Below are 25,916 nucleotides of genomic sequence, written 5' to 3'. Positions count from 1 at the left end.
AAGAGATGATGTCTGGATGGGAGCATATGTTGTTCTAAAACCTCTATATACTGTTCAGCATTGATAGTGCCTTTCCAGATGTGTAAGCTGCCCACGATATAGGCACTAATGCAACCCCATACCATCAGAGATGCAGGCTTTTGAACTGAACGCTGATAACAAGCTGGAGCTCCTCTGCAGGTCTGCAGGACATGACGTCTGTGGTTTCCAAAGAGAATTTCAAATTTTGATTCATCTGACCACAGAAGTTTTCCATTTCCGGTCCATTTTAAATGAGCTTTGGCCCAGAGAAGACAGTGGTGTTTCTGGATCGTGTTGACATATGGCTCCTTCTCTGCATGATACAGCTTTAACTTGTATTTGTGGCTTGCACAGCAAACTGTGTTCACAGACAATGATTTCTAGAAGTGTTCCTGAGTCCATGCAGTGATTTCCGGTACAGAATCAAGCATGCTTTCAAAGCAGTGCCGCCTGAGGGCCCAAAGATCACGAGCGTCCAATATTGACCGTCGGCCTCGTCCCTTGCATGCCGGGATTTCTCCAGGTTCTCTGAATCTTTTGAGGATATTATGTACTGTAGATGGTGGGATATCCAAAGTCTTTGCAATTTTACGTTGAGGAACATTTTTCTGAAATTGTTCTACAATTGTTTGGCGCAGTTTTTTGCAGATTTGTAACCCTCCACCCTTCTTTGCTTCTGAGAGACTCTGCCTCTCTAAAATGCTCTTTTTATACCCAGTAATGTGAGTTAGTTGCAAATTGCTCCTCCAGCTGTTTTTTATTGGTACCACTTACTTTTCCAGCCTTTTCTTGCCCCGTCCCAACTTTTTTGAGATGTGCTGCTGCCATCAATATCTAAATGAGTTAGTATTTTTCACGAAATGGTAAAATGTCTCACTTTTAACATCTGATATGTGTTCTGTGTTCAATTGTGAATAAAATATGGGTCTATGAGATTTGCAAATCACCCGTCCCAACTTTTGTGGAATTGGAGTTGTCTTGTTATTATTATTATTATTATTATTATTAATAACAAACTTCTTTTTTATTTTTGTTTTCAAGATTCTATTATAACATATTAGGTAACATAGGATATATGGAAAGGAGAGAAAGTAAGAGAAAAGAGGGAAAAACTTAAAATATACTAGATAGTCATATGCAAATGTTTAATGTTTATTTGCTGAAATAAACATATTGAAAAAACATAAAATGAGGCCTGTACAAAAGTTAAGGTGCATATAATATGCTTTTCCCCAAAACATTGCATTCAGCAAACAAAAAAAGGAACTGTGTTTTTCAATTTTCAGAAAAATGCTATGTTGAAGTTTGTTTACCGTAGAGCAGTGGTCACCAACTCTGGTCCTGGAGATCTACCTTTTTGTGACATCTAGGTCTAATCACAATGTGCCGCACCTACTCCAGCTAATTAACTTCTTCAGAAGTTCTTGATTGTTTAGCCTTAGGTAAGTGGAGGGGCATCATGTTACATGCAGATTGCAACTGAACTCTGCAGGAAAGTAGATCTCCAAGAAGAGGGGTGACCACTGCTGTAGAGGATGTTAAATTATTTTCAGTTAGAAAATTAACAAAACATAATTTGCCCAGGGATATTCAACCTTTTGCATGGGCCTATACTTTAAAAAAAAATGATTAAACAACAAACAGTAAAATACTAAACAAAAAAAAGAAAGGGAGGTGACTGTCAAACAATTGACCATGAGTGATATGTAAATATATAACTTTCTTTATACAGCACCTTTAATAGATTGAAATGCAGCTCAAAATGCTTGATGATAAAGCAGAAACAGAAAAATAGAGAAAATAAAATTGAAATAAGGAAATAATATAAGACATAATAAAGATTCCAAAAAACTAATAATTCCAAGGCTGAACATAAAAATGAACATGTTTTAGTATAAAGGATAAAATAGTAATAACAAAATAGGAAACAAAGCAGTCCAACTCAGAAAAAAAGTATGCATGCGCTTGTAAAAAGGTCTATAGTAATGCTATGAAAAACTAAGATTTCTATAGTGCTGTATTGTACATCTGTATTTCACAGTATTTCATGATATTTGTGCTGTATTCAGTAGTAAACTACAGTAACTGAATCTGATAGGAATCCTGTACAAGTTCATGTTGTGACGTTACTGCAGCTATTTTTTGAATAACGTAACTGTGATGTGAATAGCGTTTGTTTACTGGTACTCGAGGTGAGGGGACATGTGTTATCCGAGCGTCCGGACCGACTCGCCTCTACATGCCACGTCAAGTGCGGCTACTGCGCTGTGAGATAAGACGAAGAACCGCGGATTATCACTCAGCCCAGGAAACATCACGTTCAGTTCAGCCTGCACGTTTCTTATCGGCTTGAGGAGGATTACACTGCCTCCGAAAGGCCGGACTGAACGAGTCAACACGTTTGTACTACTTGATATTTTTGTACATATATTGTATTGTTATGTTTCACAACTTTCACACATGGGAGTCTCCCCTGACTGCGCTCGAGCGAAGCGCCACCAGCCCGACTAGAACAAAACACAGCGTCCAGTCGCGCTGCAGTCACGTAGCGCATGTAGGCTGGAGCTGCTGCCAGTCAAGCAGATGTTTGGCCAATCGCTTACCTGAAATATGAGCCATTTTGCCATACAGGCCACGTATTGGCTGAACTGGCACGTAAACATTTCTTCTCCCTGGCCTCAAACGCCTTACTCATCGAAAACACATTCTCAATACCTATTGGCTCAGGCCGATGTCGATCATTGTCGCGCGGCGCTGTGATTGGTCGGTGGCACTACTTGGCCCCGCCCGTATTCTTTCTGGCGAGGCTCCTGTTTGAGCGTGGCCGTGGGGGAAGGGATAGAGCTGTGAGGGCTTCATAAACAAGTAGGAGTTGAAGGTAACGCAGTTAGGAAAGATGTCTCGCAAAAGATTGGGCGATTTGGGTCGCGCTCTGTGGCAGAAAAGCAGCAGCGCGCCTCTGTGTGCAGGGTTAAAAATCCCTGCTTTTGCTTGTGGAGGTTTTGCGTCTAGCGGCGGAGCTCCGAGCGAGCACAAATGCTGCAAACAGGGCACAAGCAACAACAGAGCTCCCACAAACGTGGCAGCCAACCCGAACTCCCACTCCGGGGCTGCTGCGGGGCACAGGCACCACGTAGTCGGAAAACTGAGAGGGGAGGAAGCTCTCACAAAGTCCGGCAGGGCTTTCTCTTCCACCGCCCCTCAGATTGACCATAAAACGTACTTATGGGCTAGATATAACGAAATGAAACGACTTGTTCACGGTAAGTCTGAGTAGTTCATTCTTTTTACTCACGACGCTTGGTCCAAGGGACTAGCAATGGTGCTAACAATTGTTGAACGAACTTCCATGCAGAAAGAGTTTAGTTAGCCAACCTAGCGTTAGCTCAGTTGAGTTCCCTCTTTTTCTTTGCGGTTTTATGAATTGCTGAAGATGAACCACACCAACCAGGAGAGAAAAGTAGCTCGGTTAGCTAGCTTTTAGGTTAAAGATTTTATCTGCCACTGTCATTGTTTCTGTCTAAGTAAGGGTGAGGTCTTAAGTGAAAAGGTTGACATGCATATCCATTCATTCTGCAGATTTGATTCCTCCTGGAGTTTGCAACCTCCTCAATCCCTCCACCATCTACGCCAACAATGAGGTGAACCTTGATGAGGTGGACATCTATGGCTTCGACTATGACTACACTCTTGCTCTCTACTCCAACTCTCTGAATGAGATGATCTACAACAAAGCACGACAGTTTCTCATAGAACACTACAAGGTGTGGTTCTGTTGATGAATACTTTGGAGATGTTATAACTTTGAACTGGTAAATGAGTAGTTTATGCCCACTGCAGTACCTAATATAACTTCCAGTCAGTGGTTTTGAAGTACTGCTGTGCTTGCTAACTTTGTGATCTCAGATTTTCCCCGAGTGAGTCCTGTATTACTGAGTCATGATTTTGAACGTGTGACAATCCTGGCTAATGTGTCAATCCTTAAATCTTTTGCAGTATCCACAGGGTATAAGCAGATACAACTACATCCCCAATTTTGCAGCTCGGGGTCTTCATTATGACATCCAGAAGGTAGTGACATTATGACTTTGTAAATGAGGCATTTTTAAAGAGTAATTTTCCTTATCTGCCAGTTTGGGAAGTACTTAAAATGCGGCTCTGATGAGTGATAAGACTTGCTCCTTTGACACAGGGACTTCTGATGAAAATAGATGCCTTCCATTACATTCAGATGGGTACGGTATATAGGTAAGATATCCTGAACATACTCAGTATTGCACACTGTTTTAGTACATAATTGTAAGACACTGTATATAATAAAATGAGGGACGTAAGTTTATTCATTTAATTGATGCATCGATTGGAATCTCTGCCATTTCAACTGCATCTGCCTTCTATCAGCAAGAGCATTAAACTGCTCTTGCATTCACCTCAAAATGGTTTGAATTGGCTTAACCGAGTCTTTCCAAATTACATTTCCCGAATGAATACTATTCTGGTAAAAAAAAATCTGTCATCATCTTCATGTAGGCAAACTTTATGCACTTCGTGCATGCTGTTTGCTCAAACCAACCTTGACCTAAGTGAAATCTAGAGGATATTTTTAAAGTGCTCTTGAAACGTGAACCCAAAAATGTGCCCACATTTTGGTTTCCACAGAGCTCAGCACTTAATTGAGTTGTTGCAAATAAAAGTTAAACCTAAATTATAAATAATCACACATTAATCCCATTAATTGGGATTAAGATGAAGGTTCAGACCCCTAATTGAGTCGTTTTCTCCAAAGGGGTCTGAAGCCTGTTCCAGACGAGGAGGTCATGCAGTTGTATGGAGGTTCCAACCACGTCCCTCTCCACCAAGTCAGCGGCTTCTACGGCAAGGTTACTGTTCCTTCTTGTTTCTTATCTGTGAAGAAATTTTATGTTTCCAAGATAATATTGTGTTTCATAAGGTAATGCGTTTACATGGATTTATTTACATGCTGCTCCATTATTGAAATGTTTCCGGAGACAAAGTGGCACCACCCTCTGTGCAGTTTCTTTTTATAGTTTGCTTTTTGGTCTGCTCATGTGAAAAGGTTTTAAAGATACAGTGATTTTCCTGGTACTTTGATTACTACACTCAAATTATTTATCGGGCCTGATTTATTGGTTTATTATGCACAGACTTTGGAGCTATGCATTTTCTCACTGTTCACTTCCTTCACATCATATTAGTAGGTCAAGTAAAATGCACGTAAGCTGTTAAGGATAAAATGTGGTGCCTGTGTTTACTTAAGGAGATTGTCCAGTGTACACTCATCAGTTATTGTTTCTACAGGAATTAGAATCATCAGTACTTTCCACTCTTGTTAAAGAGGTCAGACAAGCTTTGCTCATTTAGGGTACAGTGTAATGGAATCTTTTTTACGTGTGTTTATCCTTCAGGGTCCAAAGATGAAACAGTTCATGGATGTGTTCTCCCTCCCAGAAATGACACTTTTGGCTGCTGCTAATGACTACTTCATCTCCAATGACATAGAATATGATCCTGTGCACCTCTACAAAGATGTGTCTGTAAGTGTACAGTCAGTACAATGTATTACACTTAGAACAACGAATGTTAATATAACAAATATTGGGATAAATGCTATTTTGAGTGTTCAGTTGCTTTTATACAATGTTTTTTCAAGATTAAAAAAAAATAGGCGAGGAAGCCTTAAACGCTGTATCAAATGTGGTTTAATGGCAATTCCTTCTGCTAAAAAGCTGCAAACAGTCTGCCGGGGGGGGCATTTTCATAAATAATAGCACAGATAGAATGCATTTCAAGCAATCAGATTGTGCCATTGGATCATAAAGGTTTATTATATCAGATTTGAGTTTGCAAAGCAGACTATAGTCTAAATCAGCAGAATCGGTCTGAAAAATGTCTTGCTTGCACTATTCATTGCACATAGACATGTTTCAGTCAAAGAATTCTTTCAGGCAACACTGCAACAAATATTGCAAATTTGTCAGTGAAAACTCCTCAATTACACCTCATTTGTTTCTCCTGAATAGTGTTAGCAAGCAGTTTTTTTATTCAGACGAGTTCCCACTGGTCCTGAATTGGGTTCCAGGGTGACTTTGTTTGTTTTAACGCTCAGTGTGCTCAGTCTGCTTGAGCTGGATGAAGTCTTTTCTTTATGCTTTATCCCTCCCTCTCCTCGCTGACAGATCTGCCTACACTCCCCCTGAACAACAGTGGGTAGAAAAAACAGTCTGGCAGAGCAGAACTGAGCTGACTGCCCTCACACTGTTTGTTCATTGCTGCTGACAAGTCCGTTCATCAAGCAGTAATCTAAACACCAATCGGCAACTGGAAAATGTTTGCATTTTAACATGTTTATCATGATTTCATGACCAGTTGACTTTGAAAGGGACTGTTTGAGGTTTGTTCTAGAACATACTGTACTGTCCACGCCTAGAGGCACGCGAAAAGTGAAGAAAAATCTGGCAGTCTGTCAAAAGCATTTCTGAAGTGGTCCTCAGTTTTGAAATCAAATTCTCGGACCTGTGTGCAGAGAAAGAGAAAGAACTGTAGCGGTTTTGTTTTTTGCGTAGTTATTTTTTTCCCCTCTCTTTTTTATTGTTATTATTTTTTTTGCAGTATCATTCTCTTCTAACCAACTGTGAAACTGATATGATAAATAAAGGTATGCGGGTGATGAGGGCTCTAGATACATGGTTTTGTATTTGCAACAAGGCATGTTAATGACATCATGCTGTTGGTCTGATGTACTGAATATGTTTTCACAGGATGCTATTGCAATGGTACACATCAAGGGGTACATGTACAAGTGGATAATGCAAGACCTAGGTAAGAATTTAGCCTGTTTATCCAACAGCATTACTGATTTATGTTTATTTAGACCCTACATGAAACACGGTCATCTACATCTGGAGCATTTGAAACTCCTAAAAAGAGTGTAGTAAAAACAAACTGTGGCTTATACAACCCCGAACCCTATGCTGCACTCAGCTTCTGCCCACTGAAACCAGTGTAATTAAGGTCCGCTGAAATGGAACGGTTTCCCATTTGACTTATATAAACATAAGTAACTTGTATAAATATACCATTTGCAAATGCTGTAGGGAACCAAACATCCTGAGAACAAACTAGAACATACCATTAACTCATAAGTCCTTTTTTCCTGATTGAGTTTTTTTCCCTGCTTTTTATTTTTAATTCCTGTTTTTTTTTTCCGTTTTAAAGTGACAGCTGTGTATTTTGTGAATATTTCATAATGAATGGACCAATAGAAATGCCGCAAATAGCTTATGTAAGTTATGTTAATAGATAAATAGAATATTTGTTTGTCCTTTGTTTATAAAGTTTTGTAGATAGAAGGTTTTAAGACAGCAACAGTAAAGTTATATGCATTTGTGTGCAAAAGTGTGAGTGCCTCTGGTCAAATTGCGTTTTGTTGATTTTAGGTGAACATTCTCTACAGAGAACATACTTCTGCACGTTGTTATGCTCAGTTACTGTTATGTAAAAAAATCATTTAATGTGGCCTTGCAAAAATAATGGCATATTTATAGATAGTTTTAACTTGTGTGTTAACTTGTCCCTTAGAAAGTATACAGTATTCAGTAAACATGTAATTTGACCAGGAGTGTTTAACTTTTGCATACGACTGTATATCAGTACGAGAGAGAAGTGAGTAATTTTATGTAGAGGCTTCAGCTTTGTGTGACCACACTGCGGTCTGCAGTGGAAAGTGTCTTGATTTTCTGCTCTAGAGTTATGCAATGCGTTCTCCGGAGAGGGAATTGAGGTACTGAGCATGTCCTTCCGTTTGCCAAGCAGCCGATGAAGTTTTTCTTATCTTTCGACTTAACATTTACAAACATATACATTCCCGCAGACAGGCAAACAAATGTTTCACAGTCGCGACATCCCTGAGGAATGCCTATTTCTTGCAGAATGTAATTGAAATATGTGGCTAAAATGGTTTCATTTCCCTCTTTTCCTCTCCTGTTTCTCCCCAGAGAAATATATCCTCAGAGGAGATGAGACCTATGCAGTGCTGCATCGGCTGGCCAGCCATGGAAAGAAACTCTTCCTTATTACCAACAGTCCCTTCAGCTTTGTGTGAGTTTTCTTTTTTTCCCCCTTCTTGATCTTCTTCTTCTTTTTTGGGTGTGATGCAGCAAGTGCTGACGTGTTGGAGCTTTTTCAGGCATTAGCCAACAGCAAGGCCATGCGTGCCCATGCAAAGAAACAATGTACTGAAAATGTATTATGATACATTGCTGTATATTCTTAGCATATATGTCATTTTTATGGGGTTGGTTGTGTTCATTCTGGTGTATATGCTTATGTTTATTTTGCCTGAACCTTTCCAGGGACAAAGGCATGAAGTACATGGTAGGAAAAGACTGGAGGGACTTCTTCGACGTAGTCATCGTACAAGCCGACAAGCCACATTTTTTTAATGACTGTGTGAAGTAAGTCTCTCTGCTTCTTTCCTGCCACCTTTTCAAGACTATTCCACATTAATGCATTGCCATGTGCTCTCTGACTCTGGGTTGAGAGATTTCAAGTTAGACACTTGACAGACTGGCATTGTTAGCATTTCTTGTAACATTACTAACTGTGTCGCTCTCTATCTGTAAGGCCTTTCAGACGATTGGATAGTAATGGAGACCTCCAGTGGGACAAGATCAAGAGTTTGGACAAAGGGCAGATCTACAAGCAGGTAATTATATAGTGGAAGTGTTCTGCTGCGACGTGTTTTAAAGCATGTGCGTTTTGTATCAGTTAGCAAGTTGGCAGTGGTTGTTGACTCAAGCTATTGTTCATCACAAGCTGAAGGTTGCCTAATTTGTGGCAATCCACAACACGTTCAGCTGCAGTGATATTTGTCCACTAACCATCATACGTCATTTAGTTTGAGTCAGGCATGACTGTAGTTAAAATCTGGTATTGTTTATGACACAAGCAGTGTTGTAAAGACATTTGTTAATGAATTATTTACTTGTTGGGAGTCTGTATTTGAACAACGTATTAGAGACTGTTTGCTTTTAAACTTATTTATTAGGGAAACATTCTATTCCGTATGGAGTTTTCCCAGCATTGATCCTCAGTCAGTTGCTGACTAATGCCCATGACTTGGATTTTCCTTTGTGGAGAAGAGAAAGCGACTAGTGAAGGCAACTTCCAGCTTAACAAAAAAAAAGTCCATTAAACTCATTTCAGCAGAGTCCATTGTGCACAAATTCCTTGACCTGAAGTGAATGACATTAAGGGGGGCTGTTGATGTCACACTGCAGTCCATTGATGTTTTTTGAAGTGCAAATGGCTTCTCCTTGCTCCCCATGGAGAGTCTTTGCTTTGTTATTGTGAATTGCTACGTCACCCAACAATTCCTCAGGCACCTTAGAGACTGGACATTCTGGAACTTTCAAGGGCTTTAACCCTTATAAATCAAATGCACATTAGGGGGCTTTTGTTCTTGTTTTTACAAGTTTAGACCCACTTGTCACTTGTCCTGTTAAATAATTTACTGAGGACTAGCTCCAAATTCCTTTCCGGGTGGGGGTTACCAGACTGACCAGAAAATAGCCCCCAGCACTCTTTGAACAGCAAGCTTTTATTACTCGTGTGGTCACAGCCAGTTTTGTTGCTTTGTCGTCAGCAGCAAGGTCTGGCAAACTAATTACAGCTCCAAAAACCTGATCGAGTACTGCCATCAATATCCCTGTGTTCAACACTCAATACCAGACTCTACATTAGCAGTCCAGAGCATGGTGCACTTAAGAATTGTTGTCCTTTTCTCTCGTTTCAGGGAAACCTTGTTGATTTTCTGAAGCTAACAGGCTGGCGAGGCTCCAAGGTGCTCTATTTTGGGGACCATCTTTACAGCGACTTGGCTGTGAGTCATCCTTATATTTGTCTTTGTTTGTGCCATGTCAGCAAGAGAGCATGGTGCTCAACATCCTGTGACGCAGTGAAAGTGTATTTCCCTTTATTATCATTGTGTCTGCGCTGATTTCATGGAACATCTTGCCACATTTATAGATGCTCCAAAGATTTCTTTCATTTGGTTCCTTTTAGGCTCAGGGCGCACTTACCCAGCGTTCTCCAATAAACTGTCCTAGAATGTTCTCTCTCATTCACAGTAGTTTGTTTGGTATTAGGTCTTATACTGGAGCACTATAAAGCCAGCTGCCAGCATTAGAAGTTGCCGTTTGCTGGAGAATGTTGGGTCAATGTACTCTGGAGTTTACTATAGCAATAAGCCTTTAGACCCTGTGCATTAGAGTAATTTTACCACAACTTTATCACACAAGGGGGTGTACAGCATAAGACCCCTTAACTGTTAAAATCTTTGCATCAAAAAAAATATTAATACAGAATTCAATTGATGTGTGCAATATATATATATATATATATATATATATATATATATATATATCTTATAATAAATACATTTTCAACCATACTTTAGAACCATGAAGCTGACAGTATACAAGAAACGACAAAATAATCGAACTACATGCCGAACAATTAACTGTACTTGGAAAGAGCTTGGTGAACATCTCAGCGCTGCTAGAAGCCCACTCTGTGCAAACATAGTCACAAAGAGGTCTTAAAACAAAAACAACACAACACCAAAAACAACACAGCACCAATCACAAGCAGGGGGGGAGGACGCAAAACAAACAACGTGGTGATTAGCACCAGTCATTGGCAGGGGGAAGTTTCAAAACAAACAACACGGTGATTAAGAGTTCTGTATAGAGTGTGAACTCAAACCACGTCGTTCAAGCCAAAAAGACATTTTGCATCAAAATATCATTTCCATTTGAAGTGTACTGCTGGGTTAACTATTCATTTTATAAGGACTTTTAGACTGGTATTTTTAATGAACTTGTAGTAAACTGTAATTCTAACAGTAACTGATATGTTTGTATAGGATTTGATGCTGCGTCATGGCTGGAGGACAGGTGCCATTGTCCCTGAGCTAGAGGTAGAGACGAAGGTGGTGAACACAGAGCAGTACGCTCAGAGTCTTACCTGGCTGCAGGCTCTCACTGGCCTTCTGGAGCGCATGCAGGTACATGCTGCACCAAGTCAAACATAAAATTCTCAATTTCACTGAAATAGTTATGACTCATAACTCAGACGTGTTATTAGTCACTAGTGATTTTACTGTTAATGTTCTGTTAATGAAATCTGCTGCCTTTTCGTTTGTGAGGTTTAATCAGCAGTGCTGGTCGAATGGCAGCTTGAAATAAATTCAGTGTGCTCTTGTGCCGTTACAGAGATGGGACATACAGTCCTGGCTGAACTCCATACGCTTTATATTGATCTCAATTGGCAATTCTGTGTTCTGACACAACAGCTATTTAAAGCCTCTTTTGTTTTAGACATGCCATTGCAATGATGAGGTCCCTCCCACATGTCCATAATTTCACTGCTATCAGTTCTGTGATTATATAGTGAATAATGTCTTCGTATTCCTGTCTCAGATGTATCGAGATGCTGAGTCCAAAAAAGTGCTTCAGGACTGGCTGAAAGAGAGAGAAGAGCTTCGGTGAGTAGACTAACATATACGCAAAAGAAGGAAAACTTGCTGCGCGATTATCAAAGTCAGTCCACAATGCGGGACAAAGTTCACTAAGTGAGGAAGAAGCCAGATGGCATGCGATTCAGATGGAGAAATGAACAGACTGTGAATCATAGTATGATGAATTTTCTTAACATTACAGCTGCTCTTTTTAAAAAAATAATGATAATTCTATCTGTTTCAAATTTCTTGACAGTTCTTTAAGAAGGATAAACCCAGCTCTTGACTAAATGGCTGTAAATATTGGCTAAATAAATGGTTTCCAAATGGCACCTCAGTCATAAATAATGATCCAGTTTTAGTTTAGACCAGAGACATTTTAAGGATTACAGGATTTGATTGGTTATTCATTTATGTATTTTGATTGGGATAGTTTTTAAAGCAACCGTTCATGTTAGCTGTTTCTTTTTGAATTTTTTCAAGTTAAAGAAACCATTTGTTCACTTTTACATTCCTGTATTGCTCTGTTGCTTTAAAAAACAAACAAAAAAATATATATATATAGTATAGATGGTGTTGGATTGATGTCTCACTTGCCACTGCTGCCAAATTGTAGAGCCACCTGTTTGTACACAGTTATTAAAGCATCATCTCAGATAAAATATATCCATGGTGTGGTGCGTGGTTCATGGTTGTAGAAACAACAGCAACAAAAAACAAAATAGTGTAAGCTCTTCTATCAATCCCAGCTGAGCCAGCAGAGCTGAGCCAGCAGAGGAGAATAAACAGGAAATGCTTTCAGCCATCTCCCCCTACAAATGTCTGCTGTCATCATTTTGTCACAGCTAGACGGTCAGGTGAAGGATGAATTGTGTAGTTTTGCCCTTGATGATTTTCGAGTGTTATGAATTTTCATGGTGGATAATTAACATTAATTGATGATTGGCTTAGAAAAGTATGACTGAATTGCAGAACTGTCAAGATTTGCTTTAGCTAGACATTGCATGCAGTGGAAAGAACGCCAGACCGTTAGTGGGGCTTATGTTAGCTTAAGCTAAGATTTAGCCGACACTGATTAATTCCATCAAACATAGGTACGTAGCTATTACTCAGTTTTGCGATTAAGATGACATTTGATGGTGGGATTGATGTTAAAAAGGACATAATATCGCTGACCATTCGACAGGACAAATAGTTCTATGATTCTAGTAATTTGTAGGTCTTATGAGGTTAATCTCATAGATAATTCTAATTATCTGTAATTGTAGATGTCTCAATATGTTATCATGGGCAAGAATGCATAATTGGGACTCGAACATAACTTACCCATTCTGAACAGCTCAACACCTCCGATCAAACTGACACACTCTTTCTTGATATCTTTTATTTGGAAGTCATCCAGAACAGACATTATGCTGACGGAATGACAGCTGCGGGGCACTTTTTCTGGGTTTTGCGAATACTGTCTATAATAAAAACACAATTTCTGTTGTTGATTCAGTACTTTCTCCCTTGTATTTTCACTTAATAAAGTTTTTTTGTGTGAGAAAACAGTATAGCCATTAATGACCTCCCCCTTTATTTTCACTTTCCACAGAGCTGTCACCAAGAATCTGTTCAACCCCCAGTTTGGAAGCATCTTTCGTACGTGCCACAACCCCACTTACTTCTCTCGCCGCCTTTGCCGGTTCTCTGACCTTTACATGGCCTCTATCAGCTGCCTGCTGAACTATGACCTCTCGTACACTTTCTATCCGCGCCGGACGCCCCTGCAGCACGAGGCCCCGCTCTGGATGGATCAGCTCTGCACCGGCTGCATGAAGACGCCTTTCCTGGAGGAGATGGCCCACATTCGCTAAACCCGACTGCTTCAGTCGCTGTTGCATACCGCACAAATTTGAACTGAGCTAAAGACATTATAAATCTCACAGACGTTCTGAGAGCGTCTCATGAAATCAGGGTCGTGTCATGGATGTGTGCAGGAAACAAAACAAAAATACTCACACAAATGATTTCTGCCTACCACCCTGCATTTTAGGCTGACCTGTAGTTAGTGGTGAAGTGCTCATTTAGTTAGGCAAGGTGACGGGGCTTTTGCAATCCAAGATAGTGTGCTGGACTTATAACTGCACCACCTTTTGGAACTTCTGTTACATTGCATCCTTAGTGTTTACAAGCCTTTCACAGGGTGGATGGTTAAGTTGGTTGAAGGAACTGAAACCTGCAGTTGAAGAAAGCTGCAAGTGTTTTGCTCTCGATACAGTTGCATTGTTCTTTAACCTGGAACGCTATGTACAATGGTAGCATTTGGTAATGACTGTTTAACTGTTTTACTTCTTTTATAATTGGAACGTACCAGTTGTAATAAACGTGTCTGTTACCAGAGCATGATGAACATTACTGAGGGCAAAGTTAAGTGAAGAGGAGTGGACTGAGATAGTGTTAACAGAGTGGAAGTAATTCTATAATCTCTTTTACAGTATATGAAGAAGTACGTTATGGTGATAGATTTTTTGTTCTCGCCAAAAGGAGCAAAACGTTTGCTGAATGTGGCCCTGAAAAGTCTGAACATGCATCTTTTTTGCATTTTGGTAATATTTGCAAGGCCTTAGTATTGGTTTGTGAAACTAAAATAAATGAAAAAAACAAAACGTCGTGTTGTGTTTTTTGTTTCGCAGTGGTCTGTTCAGAATAGTTAAACTAGCGAATATAATACGCGGTGTGCGTTGTTATTTAACATTAGCTCATATGCAGTTGTCTCTGGAAATGTAGCATATAATACAGATTTTTTTTTAACCTGAAAAAAATATACAGACATAACGGACACGATCTGTACACACCCATCTGAATGAACTAGTGCTGTTCCAACAGGCTCCTTCCACAGCCCCGCGGTAGCTCGCCGTGATCGTATAGTGGTTAGTACTCTGCGTTGTGGCCGCAGCAACCCCGGTTCGAATCCGGGTCACGGCAGATCCTCTCCGCGGTGGAGAATCTTTTAATACTATTGAAAACTGTGCCTTTTCAGTAATACCGTGACATTATTTTCTGCAATGTTTATACAAACAAAGCTGCTATATTCTGTGCGTTGTTTACCCAGATTCTGGAGGTATGTCACTACAGAGATGGGTGTAACTCAGTGGCGCACCAAAGTAAACTTTTGATCTATTTGTACTTTTCTGAAATGGTCATTCTACCACTTTTAATACTTGTAATTTTCTATTTAAGTGAGAAAAGTACCAATTTTCTCCCATCACCTTTTTCATAATTGAGTTGCTTTTCTGTGTTTAAATTCCTCCTGTTCTGTTAGCGGCCGCATCTGTACTGCTTTGCTTTGACTTCAGGTGTATTGTTTATTTTAGACAAGAGAGTATATCAAAAAGAGAAGTATATTTCCTCACAAACCAAAGTTTCTACTTTGGTAGATGCTGGGTGTGCTTAAGAAGTGGACACAGCAGGGATGTTATTTTTACAGCATGTTTGATTTCACTTTTTTTTATAAATCAGATGTTGTTTAATTTATTATCGATTATCAATTACCACTTATATAATAATAGTTAAATAATAGCTTAAGACTACACTAAGAAAATGTCAAGTAATGTCATCTCAGAATTATGTGCTTACACGAATAAATGACTGTCTCCTGTCTCTCTGAGCACCCTTCCAATGAACCTAATGGAAATTCATCACAAAAAAATCATCTTTATTTTATTATTTTCAACTTGCAGCTCGAATGACGTAATGGACATATGATGTCATGTCCTGCCATGGCCCGTGTTGACGCCAGGCGCTTTCATGAAGGCAAATAAAGACCAAACATACAGAAATGCAACGTTCATGGGATTTTTTAAAATACAGGTCTCAACAATAATATTTTTTGGCGTTCTTATAATACATACTGTATAAATATTTATATACTTGACGGTTTCGTGTCATTTAGAAAAACATTTTTTTTCTAATGCCAATACAAAATGTGAAGATATTCAAAACCGTTTTCTTGCATAAGCTTTTATTTTGAAATCTACTAACAGCAATCTGGTCGTTAGGCTTCGTTCTTTGGCGTTTTTTTCTGTCAAAGCTGCAGAGAAGAGAGGAGTCGTGTTCAGTCAAAACTGCTGTTTGGCCACGTTTCCACTTCATTTTTGTGGATGAAGGCAAAGGATTCCTGAGCGAGGTCTTCACAGTGGACTACCCACCATGTCGGCCGAGGAGGAGAGGGGGGTAGTTCGTGTCAAAGTCAAGGTGAGATATTGTGGGGGAGCAGCAGCAGCAGCAGCGGTGCGGTGGGGAGCCCGGAGCCGAGACACGAACAATAACAGAGCGGCGGCTAACAGCTAACATTCACTAACACAGTAACAGTGCAGAGCTGAGACATAAACTATATAGTTGTCACCTGTCCGCAAATACTGAGACACATTCCCAACTTGTGTCCGCATAGACAAACATTTAATTACAACCGAAATGTACTGCTAAAACTGCGAGGAAATAAAAAAAACAATGCCGGTAATTCCGACACATCTGTGTGTGATGCTCTGTGGCTAACTTGGCTAACAGTAGCTAAGCCATTTCCAGCGTTTCGCTGAATATTGTCCTGAACCCAGCGGTTGTTGTTTATTATCAGTTCTCCTCAGTTTGATATTAGGTTGTGTTCTAAGTTACTTTGACGTTTGAAGTGTCATTTGTGGCTTTGTTAATGGCCTTTTGATATGGTAAACTCCGTTTGTTATAAACATCTGGTCGGCCTCTGTTAGTGAATCACCTGTTCTGTTTGTCTGTGGCGTGTTGGTCTCCATCAGGCTCCACGTAGCTGAGCTCGTTAAACAGGGAAAAGAGAAAGAACATAGCCAGTGGCACTGGTTACTTTAACGAAAATCTCGTGTAATCGTCAGCTAATCACCTTATTTCTTCGACTGAAGTCTTTTCTTTCATCTCTCATTGGGAAAAGTCACAAAATCAAAAGACCTGTTTTTAACTGTACTGCTTAAGAAGATTTGATTACGGTTCAATCATTTGAAATGTTTGTACAGCGTCACCTATACATGCACGAAGATACACAAGGACAGCTAGCTTAAAAACCTTTCCATAAAGTTGTTCTTAAAGATGAGCATATTTAACATTATTTTGATGTGCATAGCTAAAAAGGGAACATCCTCTCAAGCTTCTCTGTAAAGTGTTTTTAGTAAAGTAATAAGGGCCTGCAAGGTTTTCTTGGGAAAGTCTGATAATAAAATAAATTAGTTAGTCAGGTCATGCCATTTAAGTTTGTGCTAGATGCCATTGTGGAGTAATTTTTTTGCAAACTTCAAATTAATGTACAACAGAACTGCCGCCCCTGTTTTACAATTCTGACGTCTCACTGAAACTTGAGAGTACTTATGACTGAATGAGGGATTCATTCAGACAACAGATATGATTATTCATCACCCTTGGTGATTATAGTAAACTTGTGGCCATTTTTGTGATTGGTAGGCAGTCCCACACACTGTACATCAAAATATGATTGGTTGATTCTGCTGTCAATTCCTTGTTGTACTGGTAGTAAATCTCATGTCTAAGGCCTTCTGTCTTGCTCCTGAAGTTCTAAACAATGGTAGAGTGAAATTGTGTCAACTAAAAACTTGACAATGAAATAAGAGCACTACAATACTTACAAAGTTTAAATGCAAGAAGTATGATGATTCTATTAGATAAAAATGAACAAAAAATACATTTTTATTGCTTTTAGAGATGTTCCCAGCAGGGTTCCCAGCTGAATTAATAGGATTAAAAGAAGTCTATGTCGCACAAAAGATTTTCTTTTCTTGTTAACTACATTAGCCTCATAGCTCCAGTGCAAAACTACATAAGCAAACTTTAGACACCAAACATGTCTTGGCGGAGGGAAAACAGTAAATTAATTGTTTTTTCCTTGTAACAATCCTTTTAACTTTGTGACTTGTACAGCATCTTGCCTCATGAGATTTATGAGAATGAGTGTGTGCAGAGAAAAATAAACCTTTTTCTTGTGTTTAGTTTGTTTAGTTTGTTTTTTATTGTTTCTATTGCAGAATAGGTGGATTCTATATGCAAGTAGAATAATGTTAAGGTGCCAAAATCTGAACAAAATGATATTTTCTAAAAGATGAATATGCAAGTAGTTATTGGTGTGGGTATTTTTACACATAAGTATTTGGAAATAGTGCAGCCTCACACTATTTAATTGTGCTTAATGACAAGCACATTTAACACCAGCCTTGATTTTGACTGCGTATTTAAATGCAGTGTTGACAGTGAATGTAATACTTTTTAGTGGTCATTGCTTAAGGTTAACCATGACAGATTTGCATATTTACTTCTTGGTGAAAAATGTTGTGTTGTATCCTGTATCCCGTCTTACATTTTATCCACAATGGGTTGGTCTCCTGCAGGTTTTAGTCATTATCAAACTGGAGGACACCTAATTCTATTTGTAATCAAATGGTCTTCAAACACGTGATCAAGTCTGCTTCATCTTGGTTGGAATGAAAACCTGCAGCCACACCAGCCCTTCGTAGATGCGATTATAGATGTCTGGTCTACATGTGGCGACACAATGTAACTATAAGGAATTTGGTAACAATAAATTAATCTGAAAGAATCATTTACCTACTCTGAACTACACAGATGTCTATTTATTTTGAGTCGACTGTCTAATGTTCCAAGTCTAAGCTCAGTCAGCAGATAGATGGACCTTTAAATCATCCTCTCTCCTCTTCTTCTCTTTGTACAGAAATGTGAGGGAATGCTGCCAGTGGAGTTTCGCTCCTTTGCAGTTGATCCCCAGATAACATCACTGGAGGTGTTGCAGCATATCCTCATACGAGCCTTTGAGCTCAATGGGTGAGTGAATACAGAATGATCGAAGTACGGACAAGTAGCCCAATTTGTGTAATCGGTATGGTCCTATACAGTTATCAAATGTTTGGGCACCCTTGGTTAAATTACTTGTTTCGTTGTCCTTTGTTTGCTGTGTCGTTGTTGTCATTGCTTAAGATACCACATATAGGTGAACCAAGGACAACTAAACTGGGTTAAGCTAATCATTAGCCTTCAGTGAACTCAACAGGTGAGTAAACTTTGAGGCACAGGTTTTCAGTCTGTGAGAGTTTTGAGAATCAAGCTTATAAGATGGTTCACACTTCAGTTTTAAAGTTGAAAGATGTTTTTCTTTAATGTGCAATTGATATCATTTACATACATACAAAGTTTGCTTATTCAACGTTGAAAAAAAGACATCTGTTTTTCTGTTTTCCAGAAGGCGTAATTTTGGTATTAGTTACTTATCCCGTGATCGTGGAGGTGTGGAGGTCTACCTCTCCCTCCTGTCTGACTGGGACTTAGACGCAGCATTTGTCAGCGCAGCTAAGCCTTACCTCCAACTTAAGATGGACATCAAGCCCTCAGAAGACAGTGAGTAAATTCTTTCTGTTCACCATCACAAGGGCAAAGGAAAGGGTATGAGAACTCAGCACTGATAGTTGGTTTACAGTAGTTTTGGGAAACACTTGAAACTTAACAAACTCTTTGAACAATGGAGATGTGGTAGGTGCTAGGGTTGGGCGCTATAATCGCAACAACTCATATCACAGTATTTTACATTTTTATTCCACTTCTGATTGACGAAATAGACACATTCCAACCATTTTTATTTTAGAGGGACTGACTGATTGGTGGTGTGCAAGCTCGCTGATAGGTGTTGCTGATCATAAGACAGGAAAAATCAGAGCCAAGAAAAATATTAGAAAAACTAAGCATGACAGCAGCTCAGCAACGGCTAAGAGCTATCAAAGTCATTGGTGAAATCTGATAGAGTAAATAGTTTGTAGCGTTTGGATCAAATAACCTGTTTTTGCAGGTTGTTTTGGCTACTGAGCATATCACCACAATGAGGGGGAGGCGGGACTTTTACCGTAAATGAACTTCATGTTGAGTGTTGTGAGCTTTCCCATTTGTTTCATCTCCTCCATTATAACATTACTGAAACTACACAGACCACAGGACATGTTCAACTTCAGCTTTCACTCCAATGCTAGTCACTTGACTTTGTGCTCTCAGATATCCTCTAAACAGGCATCATTTTAGTATCAGTTAGCTGCAGCCAAGCCTGTGCATGTGGCACGTCTACACTGTTAACAAAGCTCTTGCTAGCTTTGTCAAAACATTACTGTCCCAAACTACAGAACAAGATTGATTTTGGCCTTCTGTCACTCTAGCACCAGTCTTTAAACTTTTGTTCTTTCAGACTTTAGTTTTCATTTTCTACACTTGTTCCTCTGAGCACTCGTTAATCAGAATCTAACCTGTACTGCGGTGTGGGGTATTGTTTGGGTCCGTAGTTTGCTCGCTAAGCTAATGTTAAGTTACAGATCCACATGCCACAAAATAGGTTTGATTTTGCCTTTCTGTCCCTTTAACATCAGTTGCTCGACTTTCCTACCTCAGATTTGAACCTTTGTCTCCTAAATGTGTGTCTCTGCTTTTGTTAGTGAGAGTCAAACATGTTCTGTAGTGAAGAGAGCTGTTGTCATGTTAGTGAAGCTAATGCTAACAAGCTCCTCTCTCCTAGTTAGCAGCACTGTTTAACATTTAACAGTTGTTAGATAGATTACTTCACAGTTATTTAGTGATGGCTTGAAAATTGTGCAATGCATTCACTTGTTTGTTGACCATGTAAGCGAAACTTTTTGATTATTTTTGATTTTCAAATAATACAGGACGCAACAGCACAAAACTGTCCATAAATATTTTCACGTCACTTTATGCTTTTACGCATCTTTCATTAAAAAGAGATTTAAAAGGGCTCCCTATTGGTATAGCTTGTCCTTGAATCCCAACGATACTGGGGGTTCAAGAAAGCACAGTTGTTCTTGTTTGGTTTAATGTAGTGCCAGATAATTCAAATAATTTTGATTGATCACATTATTTTGCATAGCTTTTAATGTGATTTATGTTTCTCATATAGGCTCAGATTTCATCCTAAATAGAGATTTGTTTTTTTTCTTTAAAAAAATCCATGCATTTTGTTATAGCTATATGAGGGCAAACATGACAATACAATGAATACAGTTACCAGTTTTCCTCATCATGAAGTGGTTTTCCTCATCATGAAGTGAGGGCAGCAGCTACTGCATGTTCTCTGTGATTGTTTTCCTCTTGCTCTAATATCGCTGTTACGTTGCTATGGTTACTTTTGTTACTATTGATTCATCCATTGTCCCTCGAGCACTGTCCTGCTAAAGGTGTCCTCCAGTGTGGTGTGTTTTCCTTGTAAATGATACCTTATGCTTGACATGAAAAATTCACCATGACAGTAGCTGTAAATGATTTGGATTTTATCAAAAGAGTCTACAGTAAAACTCACCATTTAAAACCTGTCTTTGAATGTGAGGGCTACAGTCGTGGAGTCAGTCATAGCATCGTGTGAGCAACTGGGCTTCATGGTAGAACTACAGATAGTTCAAAGGGTCAAACTAGGAAAATGCGTTATTAGCATTAAAAGAAGAAAAGTGTTTTAATTTATCATCTTAACATGTTATTAACACTTATTTTAATACCACTAATTTTTATGAACATTTTGTAAAGGTGGCAATATTGGTGTCATGTCTGTTCCAAAACTAAATATTGTGGTACATATCTCATATCATGAAAATGTCTTCAGGTATTGTGATATGTTATTGCCTTATTGTTCACCCCTATCAGACAGTGTAGATTCTCACTGGAATATATGGCTCTCACTTTGTCTCAGCAATGCTATGTATCTCCCGTTCTCCCAGGTCCAGTGCTTGAGGACTGGGACATTATCAGTCCGAAGGATGTGATCGGCTCTGATCAACTACAGGGGGAGAAGAGATCGCTGGCGTCCACTGCTCTTCCCTTCACCCAGTCACTGCTGTCCCAGGTTACTGATCCTGTCAGCCAGCTGTTTTACCAGCCAGTCTCTGCTGCGTTCAGTCAGGTTCCTCATCTCCTAATGCAATCATACCATAACCAAAAGCAGTTTCCCAAAGAAACATGCTGTGAAGGCTTAAATTGCCATGGATTGCAACTGTAATTTTGGGAAACAGCACGATCCTCTTTAATGTTGATTAACTGCTCCGTTACTTTAATGAAGATATAATTAATTGGTATTCTTAGCAAAGGCCACAGTTTAAAATATATGAAATATTTACTCGTCCTGGGTTTGCCATCCAGCCTGTTGCTACACTTTCTTTCTCACTCACTTTCAGATGGGTAGGACTCTATCTAGGGTGCAGCAGGCCTTGAGCTGGTCTTATGGCGAGGAGGTTAAACCATTCAAACCTCCTCTAAATGATACAGAGTTCCACAGCTACCTGAACAGCCAGGGACAACTAACACGACCAGAGGAGCTACGACTACGCATCTATCATGGCGGGGTTGACCCATCCCTGCGCAAGGTTTGTTAGAGACGGAATGATACTGTATGCTAAAGAAAGTAGCAGTTAAAAGAGGAATACTTTAACAGATACACAACTCCAAAGAAAAATTCTGAGAGTTGTCCATTATTATGGCCCATCATATAGTAGTCATTTTGCAAAATTCCAGTGCAAAGAAATGCTTAATATATTCTCTTGGCATTTGTCAGCCTACCTTTAAATCTAGCTTCTTTTTTCCTGACAGGTAGTGTGGCGGTACCTTTTAAATGTGTACCCAGATGGTCTGACAGGACAGGAGAGGATGGACTACATGAAGAGGAAGACAAGAGAATATGACCAGCTGAAACGTGAGTGGACAGCCAGGGTCAGCCCAGAGGATTTGGAGTTCATTAGAGGCAATGTGCTAAAGGATGTGCTCCGAACAGACCGAGCCCATCCTTATTATGCTGGCTCGGAGGACAGCCCCCATCTGACTGCCCTGACAGACCTCCTAACAACCTTTGCTATCACACATCCACAGGTATGCAGCAGTGACCGCTATCTGCTGAAATTTGCTCAGTTCCTAGTCGGAAGTGACAGATGGACAACAAAAATAAAATAAAATTTAATTAAGGTGCGCAGACCACCAGTGACATTTTGCATTGACGGGTGCTGCCAGCACTGCTCACTGTCTCTGTGCTCAGTGACTGTCTATTACTGTCTTAAATTAAATCCCGAACCACACCACAAAAAGCTGTAATACATGTGCCTTGAGATTTAAAATATAAACTTAAATGTTTTACTTCATGTTTTAGCTTAAAAACGGTGAGGTTTTGAAAAGTTAATTAGCTTGTACCAAACATGATAACTTTTGACATAATTTGTTGAATTCTTCTGCTAAATCTATATGAGTAGAGTATAAAATGAGTTTGAATTTGATGTTTATCTGTGCTTTTCACGGACTCTTTCCATGAGGTATAGCTGCATTTTGTACTAGCTGCTTCATGGCGCTTCTCATCCTGTGTGCAGTAGTCTTGAAAGAGACCTTAGACAGCGGCAGTTGTTCTCCTATTGAAACTGATTAGAACTTAGAACTAATCCAAACATGAAACAGAGGGTGTACACTGCCATGTTGTGCAGTGCTGATTTCAGACATCTCATGGTTCTTGAATATGAGAACATATTAGAGAGAAGCTAATTTGCTTATCAAAAGTCATAATTTACTGTTTATCCTTCATTTTATCTTTCATGACTACAGAAATTCTGTTAACAAATAATTTAATCCCTTCCTGAAGGCTTTATTTGAAGGACAGTTTTCAGCTGTGTTGTCTTAAACATTCCTTGTTCTACTCTCATAGGTGTCTTATTGTCAAGGCATGAGTGATATTGCCTCTCCAATCCTTGCTGTCATGGACAATGAAGCGCACGCTTTCATCTGCTTCTGTGGAATCATGAAGCGTCTAGAAGGCAACTTTCGCCCTGATGGGGAGCTCATGTCCATAAAGTTCCAGCACCTCAAGTTGCTTTTACAATATTCAGACCCTGACTTTTATGCCTATCTGGTCTCCAAAGGTGCAGATGACCTATTCTTTTGTTACCGCTGGCTGCTTCTTGAGCTGAAGCGGGAGTTTGCCTTTGACGATGCCCTGAGGATGCTGGAGGTGACCTGGAGTTCTTTGCCTCCAGACCCACCTGAGACTGAAGTTGAGCTTCTTGGCCCACCGCTTGAAACGGACCAGCCTCCTAGTCTTGACAATGGTCGCCAAAGCTCTGACAACGATGAGCTGGAGAAAGATCACACAGAAAGGCAACGGAGACGCCACATGCTGAGGCCATCTCGGGAAGAGGCAGACGGAGGACGCAATCTCAGTTTGGAGGTAGAGAGGAAAGAGGAGAAGGCATCTAATATGGAAGGCGAAGAGGAGTACAGTGTCCCGACTGTGGGCAAGTGTGATGCCCCTGCACCTCCATTTGAGAAGCAGTCCAGTTTTGGAGAGTTCAAGTACTACAGTGCCCGGAATGAGGACAGTTTTGAGATGAATGAAAACGACCCATCTGATCCCACGTTATCTCCAGCCGAGTTTCACTCCACACATTCAACGTTGCCTCTCACTGTCCGTCAGTCTACAGAGGACAGTGAGGATGATCCAGGAGAGAGGCAGCCTTTAATAAGCAGTACTGACAAACTTTCATCTCCTGAGATGGAAGAAAGAAGCTCTCCCAATGGCCAGATGGCCTCCCCTCTCCCTCCATGTATAGCCAACTGGAGAAATGGCTCCTCTCAGTCTTCTGCAACATCTCCTTCAATGTCCAGCTGGAGAACGGCATCTCCTGATGTCCCAGCATCAAAAACTTCTTCTTCTCCCGATAAAGCATTAGGGAGATTGGCATCCACAGCTGCTGTATCTAATGGAACTGGAGCACACTCCCCATCAACCCCCACAGGCAAGTCAGGCGTTTCCTCTCCATCGCTTGGCTACAATCGCTCCCTGCTCTCCTCCCCTGTTTTGTCCTTTGGCAAATCCCAAACTTTACCTAAACCGTTCTCCAGCAATCTTCCATCACCATGCAAACCTCCAGGTACTGGGATGAACTCGCCGAATACAGGCAAATCAGAGGCTGCTGGTGTCAAACCCTGTTCCCTTCCTCCTCCTCAAGAGTTTGGGAAGGGAAATCCTTTCATGTTGTTCCTGTGCCTCTCCATCTTGTTGGAGCACCGTGACCACATCATTAAAAACAGCTTGGATTACAACGAGCTGGCAATGCATTTCGATCGCTTGGTTCGTCGGCACAACCTTGGACGTATTCTTCAGCGTGCCAAGGCCTTATTTGCTGACTATCTGCAGAGTGAGGTGTGGGACTCGGAGGAAGGGGATGAGGTCAGCTTGGACTCCCCCACCACAGCTGCAACCTCACCACACACTCCCACCAGGCCCACCTTTTCCAACCTGCAGCCAGCGATGGCCACATCCCCAAACTCTACCTACAACTTGGCCACCACAATCCCCTCTCCTACAACCCCCACTGCCTACTCTCCCTCATCCTGATTCATTTCAGTGTCATCTCCAGCAGCCATCTCCACCATGCAAACAGATGCAGGTGAAAACAAAGGCGAGCCGTAGCCTACTTTAGTGCTTTTCATATGCTTTAATGTTTTTGTTTATGTGGCAAACCAAAGCTGAGTAAGCGCTTCTTTCTCTAGCCTCTCCCTTGGTGTGCGATTTTCCTCACAGTATTTTTGTTCTGTATCTTATTGCCTTTAAGGTTTTTTTGTACACTTATGCGTGCGATTCATTGTACTGTATGTAATTTACTTTATCTTGCACTTTATCTTTTGTCCCTTAGAGGGCAGGGCCAGTTTCTTTTGTCGCATTATATTATGTAAATAAAAGCTCCGAAAAGAGTACAAGAAGAACAGCTGTAGAAACTTTTAATAGCAAAAAACAATGCTGGACATACTCCAACAAAGCAACAAAAATGGGCTGCTATGTGGGTAATATGAGTCTCCTTGAGTGCCCTGCTCCATTAATCCTCACTTTTGCGTTGTTTGCAATGTTTACTCAAGACCCCAGTGAGTGTTTTAAGTTCTGAATTACAGGTGAATTAGTTTGTCACTCAGAATTCAATTTTACCACATAATCTGTATTTTGAGAAAAGACCAATACGTACATCATATATTCGGTGTAGCTCCAATTCTAATTTTGGGTTTTCAGTGAAGAGGACTCTCTAACTGTCCAATATTTGGGATTTATAAATGATCACGTTTATTGCTCCATGAGGCCAGAATCATGTATTTCTTTTTTTTCGTTCTAGAGATGCTGAATCGCTTGGAAATGGAAGCGAATTACTGACCACGTTTAGTATTTATATGGTTGTTCAGCAGGACCATTGTCACATGCCACCATTGGCAAAACATAATATTCATCACACACTACTTCTATATTGAATGTACAGATCAAACTGTGTTA

General features: G+C 40.1%; 2 protein-coding genes and 1 non-coding gene across 4 annotated transcripts; all 3 read left to right on the top strand.

Moving 5' to 3' along the window:
• Nucleotides 1–2,827: 2,827 nt before the first annotated feature.
• nt5dc2 (5'-nucleotidase domain containing 2) lies at nt 2,828–14,211 on the top strand. The gene is made up of 14 exons (XM_036578409.1): nt 2,828–3,284; nt 3,601–3,785; nt 4,018–4,092; nt 4,214–4,269; nt 4,808–4,901; nt 5,448–5,576; nt 6,801–6,861; nt 8,037–8,139; nt 8,394–8,495; nt 8,665–8,746; nt 9,836–9,922; nt 10,967–11,107; nt 11,523–11,587; nt 13,158–14,211. Exons 1-14 carry the CDS (start codon nt 2,918–2,920, stop codon nt 13,417–13,419), a joined length of 1,809 nt encoding a protein of 602 aa, XP_036434302.1. The 5' UTR covers nt 2,828–2,917; the 3' UTR covers nt 13,420–14,211.
• A 105-nt stretch (nt 14,212–14,316) lies between these two features.
• On the top strand, nt 14,317–25,524 carry tbc1d25 (TBC1 domain family, member 25). Of its 2 annotated transcripts, none has more exons than XM_036578408.1 (7): nt 14,317–15,799; nt 18,306–18,415; nt 18,831–18,985; nt 21,349–21,473; nt 21,802–21,990; nt 22,214–22,489; nt 23,307–25,524. In XM_036578408.1, the coding sequence occupies exons 1-7, from the start codon at nt 15,755–15,757 to the stop codon at nt 24,993–24,995; spliced, it is 2,589 nt and encodes an 862-aa protein (XP_036434301.1). In that variant the 5' UTR covers nt 14,317–15,754; the 3' UTR covers nt 24,996–25,524. The 2 variants fall into 2 exon arrangements, with proteins under 2 accessions (XP_036434301.1, XP_036434300.1); XM_036578407.1 differs by having other exon boundaries at nt 21,349–21,530.
• Nucleotides 14,459–14,530, top strand: trnah-gug. The gene has a single exon. It is a non-coding gene; the product is annotated as a tRNA-His (tRNA).
• Nucleotides 25,525–25,916: the final 392 nt, after the last annotated feature.

The sequence above is a fragment of the Colossoma macropomum genome, unplaced genomic scaffold (genome assembly GCF_904425465.1).
Source record: "Colossoma macropomum unplaced genomic scaffold, Colossoma_macropomum, whole genome shotgun sequence".
Classification (NCBI taxonomy): domain Eukaryota; kingdom Metazoa; phylum Chordata; class Actinopteri; order Characiformes; family Serrasalmidae; genus Colossoma; species Colossoma macropomum.
Note: the sequence above shows the minus strand (reverse complement) of the source record. Positions and strands in the feature narration are given on the sequence as shown.